General features: G+C 40.9%; 1 protein-coding gene across 1 annotated transcript in view; it reads left to right on the top strand.

The window, feature by feature from the left end:
* The window catches only part of PRKX (protein kinase X-linked), a 78,883-nt gene that overhangs the window by 33,561 nt on the left and 32,837 nt on the right, over window positions 1-12,485 (top strand). The window contains exon 2 of the mRNA XM_042460756.1: window positions 11,996-12,164. Within this exon, the coding sequence (XP_042316690.1) occupies window positions 11,996-12,164 (169 nt within the window). The remainder of the gene's footprint in view (window positions 1-11,995; window positions 12,165-12,485) is intronic.

Here is a 12,485-nt window from a genome sequence, read left to right on the forward strand (position 1 = left end):
ATGGCAGCGCCCATAGCCCCAGAGGCCGCTATGGGCGCCGCCATTTTGCCGCCCAAAATGGTGGCGCCCAGAGCGGCGAAAAGCCGTGACGGGCGGCTGCCGCGGCGGAACGGGCGGTCGCCGCGGCGGCGGCAGCAAAAGCCGGCGGGGGCCGGCGGCCAGGCCTTCACAGGCCGCATCCGGCCCGCGGGCTGGAGGTTGCCGACCCCTGAAGTAGACTAACTATTTGGAAGCAGAAGATGGAGAAATTCCATCCCATCTGCAAAAACAAAAGCAGGAGCAGATTGTGGCATAGATCATCAACTGCTAATATAAAAATTAGAGTAAAGCTAAACCGACTATCATGCAAAAAGGAATCTGAAGAACATCCCTGTAGAATTTATAAATAATTTAAACAGTACATTTGCACTATTAACCCGAATTGATCTGGAGCCAGAAGGACTGAAGCTAGGGACATTGTCAGGGTGGAATGCACAAATATACAATCTGCAGCCAAAATGAAAGATACTGTATATACTTGACTATTAAGTCGACCTCATGTATAAGTCAAGGGCAGGTTTTGGGGCCAAAATTATGAATTTTGTTATGACCTGTGGACAAGTTGAGGGCAAAACTTAGAGGCATATAGCAAAGGATCTAAAGGATGAAGCAAAGGAAAACAATGCCAAAGAAATTACAAAATTCCTGCAGGAATAACTATTTATGTTTATTCTAAAGATTAGATGGTTGAGAGAATAGAGGGGATTGGTGCTTCCAATGACAAATTGCACTCTTGCCTTTCACCAAGGGATGGTTCCTTTTTTATTGAAGTTATAGTACAATTCTTGAATTGACTCATGGGTAAGTCGATTCAGGTTTTTGGGGTGAATTTTTTAACTAAAATTTCTAGACTTATACATGAGTATATACAATAAGCCTCAGTAGATGACAGATGAAACCCTTCAAGCAGTTAAGGAAAAATGAGGTGTCAAAAGGAAGGTGTCAGCAATAGAGTCAGGACCCTGAATGCAACTGTTGAATGACTTGTGTGCCAAGACAACAAGAATGCTATAACGGTCAGAGCATAGAAATAGAAGCGGATGACAAAAAAGGAAGAACAAGAAACTGTTTCCACAAGATCCAATAAAACAAATCAGTTAACAAGAACCCATACTTTTCTTTAACAGGAACATCTGATTATTGTAATATTGTGAGTGGGATGGAAACATTTGACATATGTGTTGCAATACTAGCCAAGAAAAAAAGTACAATTTAGAGGAAAAAAATCAGCAATAAGGCAGTCATAAGCATAATGATCTTGTCAAATAGAAATGAATGCTTTAATAAGCAGGTTATTTTACAGACAGGAAACCTTTCAAAGCAGGCTCTTCCAAAATCAGGTGCCAGAATCCTTGGTATGGACACTTGTTGAAGTTGTTCAGAAAGTGATGGATTGTTTGTTTAGTTTAATGCCATTTCTATGGTACCCTTTAGCATAAAGTTGTTTGGGTAGCTTGCAGGTCATGACTCTTATGTAGGACTAGCTACATAAGCATAGTACTGGGTTCTGCAAATATCCTGAAGACTAGATTTTGAGGCTCTGGAACAGAAAAAGATGGTAAAGAATAGGTACACAAAATGCTTACTAAGTTACTGTCTTCCATGTTCTGATGAGTACCAATGCTCCCCACTTACCTTAAGTTGTTGTGGTATGTTTTAATCATGTTCAGTGCAGCATTTTCTGCAAACACAAAAATGTAATTAATGCTTTTGATGCATTTAGAACCATATAATTAAAACCTCAAGTTATGAAAGGTGTCTGAGTGACTATTGTCTGCTTGTTTATTAGTAGAATGGCAACTTTGCTGTTGGCATATTTAATAACTTCATTGATGCATTTTCCTCGGAGGAAGATAAGGAAGTGTAATTGACTGAATTTATCAAGAGAAAACTGAGATCTCTATAAAAGAACTTGCTTATTACATGCTTTTCTATGTTAATATGGGCTCAGACACAAGGATTTTTCTATAGCTGGTGTAACAATAATTAGTTGGTTTTCAAGACTATGGAGTTTATCACACTAGCGAGATCCCACTGGAAAACGGGAGTTAAATTAGATTCGATTTAAAAAAAAAACTTGCAAATTTGGGTAGTTTATCACACTAGGGGACTGTTAAAGTGAAATAATGTGAAGTTAATCTGAACGCAAAGCAGAGAAAAATGGCAGCTTTTTACTTTTGGAACTACCTGAAAGTAAAAAGCTGCCGTTATTCTCTACTTGGCATTCACATTAACTTCACATCATTTCACTTCAACAGTGACGTTGTCTCATTAATTTTGGGCATTTGCGGGGGGGGGGGGGGGGGTTGGTTTAAATCTAGTTTAACTCCCGTTTTCCAACAGGATGGTCTTGTTTAGTGTCTCTTGTTGGGGAGAAAGCTTCTTGGAACAGCGATGCTTTCTTGTTTGCTTACAGGCTTCTCCATTTTTCCCTAGAGCATAGAAAGTATCAGATGTGTGCCACATCTGTGGAATAACCTTTCAAATTGATTCTAGAGACCTGTAAATAGCAAACCACTTTTATTTACGAGAAGAGCCTTACTTGGGGGCAAGTCTATCAGTATTCATCATTTGCAAAAGAAATGGCATTGGGAGAAGTAATATAAATAAGTAGCATATGCAAAAGAAATATTTAAATCCATGACTTGGGACTTGTCACACACAGTGTAGCCTGTTCTGGAACCTAGTAAAGTCTGGCTCTACTGAGTTCCTAGGAAATAAATGCAGCAGGGTGCTCTTTTCAGTTTGCTTGCAGTACCAGCACAGTCTGTATTTGATATGAGAGAATTCTTGTTTGGGGCATGCTGCCTTTTTCAAGATAAAATGATTTTAAAAAGAGCTGGCATCCTGTTCATGAATGATGGTGATACAAGTCTGGTTCATGCCACTGCAATTCACTTTTAGAGTTGCAGAGCAATTTGGAATCCCCCCCCCCAATATCTGCCTTTTGAGGAGATCACCCCCTCCCCAAACACAGCCATTTCTATGTTTTGAGAGAGCAAGGAGAAGAGCAGAGAGGTGTCCAGCTCTTTTCTTGCAGCTGGATGTCCCATTTATTCTCCCCATTGTCCAGGACCACAGGAGTAGCCACAATTGGGGGTACTGTTTGGCTTAAAAGGCAGTTTGGAGGGTGACATTCAGAGGCATAGCTATATCTTGCCTTGAATCTCATCGATCCAATAGAGGGAGAGGTGGGATACAAATAAATATTATTATCATCATCATCTTGGAAGAAAAGCAAGATACAAAATAAGTAAGTAAATAAATAAATAAATAAATAAATAAATTCCTTATAGAAATGTGTGCTGATTCAGAATCTCTGTCTATGTCTCTTGCCTGAAGGTTTCCCAAACCCTAAAGTCTGATCATCTTGTATTTTGTGAAAACGCCTGTATTAGTGGCCTTTAATTTTAGCAAATAATTGTAAACAATGAAATGCAGCAACTTGTGAGCATCCATTCATATATCTGTTAAATCATATCATCCAGTTTGGTCAGGGACTTTGTTCACTTAAAAGCTCATGTTTTAAAACTTGCCAGGAGAACTGTATTGTTAAAAGTTGAACTACAGCATGACTCAGAATTGCACAGATCACAATGTTGACAAAATTAGTATTGTGTTGCAAGCCCCCCCGTAAAAGCATAGTTTTTACTGGCCTGTTCACACAACATTACAACAGCGTTAAGAGATTTCATCACATGTTACATTTCCCAGGGTGGTGAGATAACATAGTTGAAACTAAAAAAAGGGGGTATGATAAGCAACTGCTGTTAAATCAATTTGCATTTAGAAGGCTTTTGATCATTTTATGACTTTGGCTATGTTTTATTCTGTTTGCTTTTTGATAAGTGAGTTAAAATACTCATTTAGGAAGCCCTTCATAGAGGGAAATACACTGTAATAGACTACAGACACTGAACAACTGTCTTCATCAAGTTCAGTTGTTTGCTTTAATGCCTGGACAACTGTTTTATTGATGTGCATTTTACATTATTGACATCATATTTTAAAGTGTAGCTGTGAAATGAGGCAAAGATTTTAATCCTGTATTTAAATGCAACAAATCTAGTGTGAAGTGTGGGTGGGCTGATAAAAGTTCTATAGAACTTTAGCTTAATTGCCAAATGGAACAGCTTTAAATCAGTGTTTTGGATTTGAATTTATAAATTGGAGCTTTCTGCTAAGCACTGAAAATGCCATGAGTGTTCAGTCTGTATCAGTGTTGTTTGTGCACTCTTACATACACATATCTGTTTTTATACTCACAGCAAAGCTATGCTTAAGTAATTACTCTGTAGTCCTAAGAATTAATGTTTGGGTGGAGTGGATGAGTGTGCCTTTTTAACTTTGACATATTTGCCCTAGGGAAGCTTCTGCCTTCAACTTCTATCTTTATTAATTTGAGCTACCTGTTTTTAGCAAATGTGATTTTAGTATGCTTAAAATGATTATAATCACTAGCTTAAATTTTGTTTTTGCTGTTGCACTTTTGAACAATAACAGTAAAGGTCTTAACAATATGTATGTATTAAGTAGTAGTTTGAACTGGGGAAGGTATAAAGTCATCAATCTTCTTAATAGCATAAACCAGTGTTTCCCAAACTTTGGTCTTCCAGGTGTTTTGGACTACAGCTTCTAGAATTCCTGACTGCTGGCCAAGCTGGCTGGCGTTTCTGGGAGTTTAAGTCCAAAACACCTGGAAGACCAAAGTTTTGGAATAATTGGTGTAAACTATGGTATAGTAATTTGCTGCTCTCAGAATAAAAAATGCAGGATTGGCATTAGTGTGTGTGTGTGTGTGTCTGTGTGTGTGTGTGTATTTTCAAGTCATCTGCCAACTTATGGTGAACCCGTGCACTTTATAAAGTTTTCTTAGGCAAGGAATATTCAGAGGTGGTTTTGCCAGTTCCTTACAGCACAATGTATAAAAGGCCTTAGTTTAGCGCACGCACACACACACACACACACACACACACACACATATAATGCTTTATTTATATACCACTCTTCCGATATGATCAGAGTGATTCACAGAATCATTTAAAAATTTCACATCTTAAAAAACAACCATCACAACATATCCATCAGTAATAATCAATAAAAACCGACAGTACATTGGTGCAGCTGATGAAAATGCCCTCTGGTGAGTTGCTGCTACTCTCACCTTAGGGCAGGGGTTGGCAACCTCCGGCCCACAGGCCGGATGCGGCCCGCGGAGGCCTGCCACCCAGCCCCTGGCTGCTGTTGCCGCTGCCGCCACTGCCGCGCCGTCCACCCGTCGCGGCTTTTCGCTGCTCTGGGCGCCACCATTTTGGGCAGCAAAATGGCGGCGCCCATAGCCCCAGAGGCTGCTATGGGCGCCGCCCATTTTTTGCCCAAAATGGCGGCGAAGTCTTGCGCGACCTCGGGGGAGGTTGCACGAGACTTCAGTGCCATTTTGCCACCCAAAATGGTGGTGCCCAGAGCGGCGAAAAGCTGCGATGGGCGGCCGCAGCGGCAGTGGCGGCGGGCCTCTAGGAGGCCCGCTGTCGTCTCTGGGGCCCTCCAGGAGGGCTCTGAGGGCGGCAGGGGGCCTCTGGGGGGCCCGCTGCCATCTCTGGGGCCCTCCAGGAGGGCTCTGAGGGCGGCAGGGGGCCTCTGGGGGGCCCTTTGCCTTCGCTGAGGCCCTCCAGGAGGGCTACAACAACGGCAGGGGACCTCTGGGGGCCCTTTGCCATTGCTGGGGCTCTCCATGAGGGCTCCAACGGCGGCAGGGGGCCTCTGGGAGGCCCGGTGCCATCGCTGGGGCCCTCCAGGGGGCCCTCCAGCGCTGGCGGCCCCCACCAGCTTTTTTGCCGGTCTCTGACGGGGCCTAGGGCCCCGTCAGGGGCCAGCAAAGATGGGGAGGCCTGGCCCCCGGAGGGTGGAAGCTCCGCCCCCGGCATGCAGCCCCACCCCTGGAGGGTGGAAGCTCCACCCCCGGCACGCGGCCCCACCCCGGAGGGTGGAAGCTCCACCCCCGGCACGTGGCCCCGCCCCAGAGGGTTGAAGCTCCACCCCTGGCTTCGCCCCCCCAGTCGCCTGAGGGACAGCAATCCGGCCCCCGGCTCAAAAAGGTTGCCTACCCCTGCCTTAGGGTGTACTAATAAATTTCTTTCCTGATGTTCTAAGAGTGCGGGGTGGACTATATGGGGAGGAGAGGCATTCCCTCAAGTAACTCGGACCCAAGCCATACACACACACACACACACACACACACACACACACTGGTGGTTGAATAGGTATTATACTTTTTTTAAAAAAAAGTATTTATTTATATGTATTATTATTATTTGTTGTTGTTATTGTTAACTACCCTCGAGTCACTCTCAACCCATGGCAACCCTGCCTTCAGAAGAGAAGGCCACAGCTCAAAATCACCATGGAAGAGGCATCTTCAAGACCCCCTGTCCTCCACTGCTCTGCATACTTCCTGCAAACTCATACTCGTGACCTGCTTAATACAGTCCAGCCATCTAGCATGCATCCTTCCCTCCACCTTTCCTAGTATTCTTGTTTTTTCCAGCAAGTAGTGCCACCTCATGATGTTGTAACCTGGATTGTATACTTGGTACTCAAGTACCAATGTATGTTTGGGAATTGTGAATTAGCTCTATGGTAGTGGCTTGGTTACAGAGCCATGAGATGTAGTCCCTATGTATAACAAGTCCAGAGACATGAGGAATTCCAGAGGCAGGTTTCTAATTAGTTTATTTTACAAGGGGAAATCAACAATCATTCAAAGATTCTTTGATCGTAAGGACTAAGAAAATCAAATGTGTTACATTGGAACAGGGAAGGCCAAACTAATGGAAATACTGCACCTGAATAGAATAAATGCTCTATGTGTTACAGTTCCAGAGATGATAAGAGCTCATTCACTTCTGGGGCAAATGGAGGTTGGCAAGCAAGAGAGGGGTTAGCCAAGTAGACTGGCACCATGACTTTACTAACTGGACAACTGTGCTGGTAAGGAGGTTATCACAGGGGGAGGCTGGCAATTGTGATTTAATGACAGGAGAGGGATGGGAAAAAAGCATGGGGGTGTGAACCCTGCTTGCGATATTTGGATGCTTTAAATTCAACTTAATCAAGTGAGGACAGAAGCCTTCCCGTGTGATAATCTCCAATGTGTCTGAAGTACAAGAGCCTCAGTTTTGTCATCTTGGCTTCTAGAGAGATTTCTGGCTTGATCTGATCTGGGACCCATTTGTTTGTCTTTTTTTTGGCTGTCCAGGGTATCCAAAACATTCTCCTCCAGCACCATATCTCAAATGAATTGATTTTCCTCCTATCTTCTTTCTTAACTGTCCAGCTCTCACAGCCATACATGGTACTAGGGAAAACAATGGCTTGTAAGATTCTGACTTTTGTTTTTAGTTGTATATCTTTGCATTTTAGAATCTTTTCTAATTCTTTCATAGCCGCAGTTAGCTGCAGTTCTTAAAAAGTCAAATCAACCATCACCCATGTCACTGGGCACTTGTGGGCAGAAGACCTGTAAGGCATCCCTATGCTGCTGCTTCTCTTTCCAAAACAAGATACCATTGAATTCAGACAGGAGGTCTTGCCACATTTGGCAAACTCCCTGAGTGATCATAATCTTGTGATGTGGCTTGCTAATTCTACAAGTAGCATCATAGAAATGCATAAGGAACACCCAACCTGCTGCCACAAGCCTACAGGCAAAATTTAAATGGCCAGTTAATTCCTGAAATTCCTTAAGTGTAGCTTTCCTAAGTTTATGAAAGTCAGCCACGCTGGCTGTCATGTCCTGAACTTTCTCTTAGGGCAATCTGCACAACTAGTTGATGATGTCAGTTTCAATTCCCAGAAAAAAACAATAGGTGGGCAGGGCCCTCTGTCTTCTCCTGATGTAAAAGAACAAATACCCTAATTCCTGCAGTAAGCCAAACCCATTGAACAAAAAGGCACAAAAATCTGTACCAAACTCACCACTAAACAGGAATTCAAACAAATAATACCCCCTCCCCCCAGTTTACATTTTAAACATGAGAGCCTATACAAGGAGCATTTGGTATTCAAAGGTTGCACACAACAAGGAGCACCTTATATGTAGGGCCCAATCCAGGTAGAACTGCCTTCAGAAGAGAAGGCCATAATTCAAAATCACCACGATAGACTGGCAACAGCAGAAACATGATGTCACATTTCACTAGCTTTACACCAGTCCCTGACTTCCCTAACCACAGCTTCAAAGGTGGCCCTGATTTCCCTCTTGGAATATGACAAATGGTAAATAATCTTATATTCACTTAACATCTTTTTGGGCACCAAACCTAACAGGTGCTTTGCTTGGAGGAAAGCAAATTATAAACATAAATTGTCAGTGTGTCTGTGTGTGTGTGTGTGTGGGGGGGGGGTTGGTGGTTAAATATGCATACTAAGATTTGTATGTAATTGAGTTGTATATAATTGAAATTCTAGAAAAGTAATGTTTTGGACATCCATTACTTTATGCTTCCATTATTTTGTCATTTGTATGTTTTGGTCCCTGCACTTGTCACAGTTAGAAAACTTTTCCCTTTGTGAGAGGGACTCTGCATTCTTTCAATTGCTGTTTGTTTTTGTGTGCCACCAAGTCATTTTTGACTTATGTTAACCCTATCATAGGGTTTTCTTGGCAAGTTTCTTCAGAGGGGATTTGCCATTGCTGTCCTCTGAGTCTAAGAGTGTGTCACCTGTCCAAGGTTACCCAGGGAATTTTTATGTTCAAGCAGGGATTTGAACCTTTGATCTCCAGAGCCATAGTCCAACACTCAAACCATTATGCCATTCTGGCTCTCTTAACATTTATTAAATCTTGACTGCTTTGCTCCAAGTCTGTATTATACATTCTTAACATACATCATTGCCCTTAATGTTAGACACTCTGTAGACACCTTTTCTCTTTTTCCCCCCCAAAAAAAAAAACCTTACTCGTTTTTATTAAGACATGACTACCGTAAAATAAGGACATTTAGGGTTGCCAGATTGAAAACTGGATACAGTGCCTGTATTTTTATTGGTTATGCAGAAGTGAGAATTTTGAAAGGCATTGCTTGTCATGAAACCAGGATAACAAGCAACACTGCTGAAATTTCCCCTTCTACCTAGCCATTAAAGGTTCAGTCACTATCTCAAGTTTTCACTCTGGCAGTCCCAGTGACATCATTAAATAATTGTTCAAAAAGGTGGGTATGACGTGGGTACAAAATCAGTTAACTTTCTTCAGGATAGCAATTATTAAAGAGCTGAAGAGGGAGAGGAGAGAAGTGTTTAGACCTGTGTGCTATAAAACAGTGCTATAAAATCTGGAATTTTGAAATGATTTTAAAAGATATGAAACTGCAAATTAATCAGACTTCTAAAACTGCTTTTCACCACTGCAGTCAACAACAACAAAGGAGGAGGAAGTTGTGTGAATGTGTGCGCACAAAGTCTCTCTTTGTATTAAGGCAATGTCTTTATTAAGGAAACTCAGGGTCTGAGTACTCCTTGCAGTTTTCTTCAGGTAAACAAAACAAAAAGGACACAGGAAGGAAAAAAAGTGATGGTGATTCAAGTTATGAGCCACTGTGATGTAGTGATTTCAGCATTGGGCTATGACTTTGGAGATCCAGTTTTGAATCCCCACTCAGGCATGAAACCCACTGGGTGACCCTGGGCAAGTCACACTTTCTCATCATCTGAAGATGGCAAAGGCAAAGCCCCTCTGAACAAATCTTGCCAAGAAATCCCATGACAGGATTTCCTTAGAGTTGCCATCAGTCTGAAACTACTTAAAGACGCATAATAACAACAAACCCAAGTCATAGGAGATTATTACATGGAGGAGCAAGCAGATTGCTTCCGTCCTTAGCCTGTGGTATTCGCACAATTGTAGAAAGGGGGGGAGGAATTATCACATCCCCACATGTTTATCCCATTCTTCTCCCATCCGTAAAGAGTAATGGCCCCACCATTTGGTATTAATAGGAGTTTCCATTAGAGTCTGCATCTAGTTGCAGTTTTAAGAGGAAAAGTAGGAGCTCCCTCCTATTACACTTTTTTTTCTTTACTGTCTTACCAGGCAAAATATTCTGAAGAACCTGGAAGCTTGAACAGCATTTTTAAATTGGCTTAATATTGGTGTTTATCTTGCAATGGATTTTGACAATTTTCTTTTCTCTATCTCTTTATTTTTTTTAATCTGAACAAAGTGACTGTAAAAGGACATTGATTCTTTCAACTGTATGAAAAATGAAAAGTTTTACTGCACAGTTATTATGTAGATTATTATGTAGCTCATCTACACAAGCATTCATTTGAACAACTAAATTCTAGGAATTGTGAACATCTGAAGCACCTAATTTCATTCACAGTGGAGCAATCCTTTCTCTTAGTTTACTATGCCAGTATTCACTGTCCTTTAGCTTCTTCTCATTTTGCAGTATTACAGCCTGGATGTACAGTGGGTCGTTATCTGCTGGTGTTTGGTTCCAGGATCCTCTGTGCATAACAAAAGCCATGGATGCTCAAGTCCCATTAAATAAAATGGCATATCAAAATGATATCCCTTATATAAAATGGAAAATCAAGCTTTGCTATTTGGAATTTATACTTTTTTTTAATATTTCCAAGCCATGGATGCTTGAATCCATAGATAAAAAATAAGTGGCTAGGAGGGCTGACTGTATAATTTGATGCACACAAGATATTAAACACCGTGAAAGTGCCAAGTATATTTATTGTGGTTCAAAAATTAAGTAAACAGACAAATGGACACTTGTTGGTTGCTTAAGTGTTTAAACCCCAAATCAATAGTGAAAAAAAACTTTGTCAGCAGTTATGGCTGTGAGGCTTTTTTAAAGCTAAGTCAGCTAGATTAGTGTAGTGGTTTGATCATTGGACTACAACTCTGGAGATCAGGGTTCAAATTCCTGCTAGGCCATGGAAATCCACTGGATGATGACAAGGCACACTTTGTCAGCCTCGGTGGAAATCAGAAGCAAAGGCAACCCCCTCTGAACAAATCTTGCCAAGAGAATTCCATGATAAGTTCACTTTAGGTTTGCTATAAGTCAGAAACAACTTGAAGACACACAACAATAATTTTGTCAGTGCATATTTGGATCCTCCATCTGGAGATTACTGATGAACAGCAACTTTCAAGTCATGTCATAAACTCTCATTTGAACTGTGATCTGGGCCTGGATTGAGCCATTCCAAGACATTCAGGTTTTTGTTTTTAAAAACTGCAAATATCAGAATACGTTTATGCATTTCACAGCAAAGCTGGTGAATACTTCCACAACTAACAAGTGCTGTTTTATTTTGTTTATTTAACTTTTGTTTAAAAATAGGTTGCATCTTCCCAGTGTTGAGTAACACAACAATGATTGGAAAAGTCACTAAGCCTCACATATACATGGTTTTAAACAATTCAAAATAATTTAACCATTTTAATACCTTTTAAACATTTTAAATTATTATTTTTATTGTTATTTTTATTTACCTTTTAAAATAATTGTTACTTGTTTTGTTTTAAATTAGTCAGGTTAGTTTTGTTGTACGCTGTCCTGACACTGCAGAAATAATCCAGTCTGAGACCACTTTAACTGCCCTGGCTCAATTCTAGGGAATTCTGGCAACTATAATTTTGTTCTGTAATTCTGTCCAAGAGCTCTGGTGCCACAATAAACTACAATTCCCAGGAACTAGGGCAGTTAAAGTGGTCTCAGAGTGGATTACTTCTGCAGTGTGTTTTAGATCATAGACATGAAGTCTACTTCATCAGATGCAGGCAGCTGTTAAAGTTACTAGTAATGCTCTAATTATATAGTAATGTAATATATATCAGTATTTTTATGATGATTTGCTGCTTTAGTATATTAGTTATACACCCTTACTACAATGTGTTTTCCCCAAATGACATATTTTACTCTTTAATTTTCAGGGACAGGTACCTTTGGGCGGGTTCACCTGGTGAAAGAGAAATCAGCCAAAGCCTACTTTGCGTTGAAAGTAATGAGCATTCCAGATGTCATTCGACTAAAACAAGAACAGCATGTGCACAATGAAAAATCGGTCTTGAAAGAAGTGAATCATCCATTTCTGATCAGACTGTAAGCTTTCCCAATTTCAGTTTTTATAGTTTAATTTTCAGTTCTAACATTCAATTTTGTGTCAAGAATTTTGGGTAGCAAAAATTAAACTTACTTCCTCTTGTTTCTTTGAAATATTTTTGGCATATCCATACATTTTTTAAAAAGCACACAGAAGCATAGGACTAATGTGCCATGTTAAACAGTACACATTTGATGAAGAGCTAATCTTTGAATTACACACAACATGTAGAAACAGTGTATCTCTTCATTTTTTGTTCACTCCATCATAAGTGTTTTGAGCACTTTATAGACCACTATTCCCAGGATGCAAGCCATCAC

Source organism: Sceloporus undulatus, chromosome 3 (assembly GCF_019175285.1).
Source record: "Sceloporus undulatus isolate JIND9_A2432 ecotype Alabama chromosome 3, SceUnd_v1.1, whole genome shotgun sequence".
Lineage (NCBI taxonomy): Eukaryota > Metazoa > Chordata > Lepidosauria > Squamata > Phrynosomatidae > Sceloporus > Sceloporus undulatus.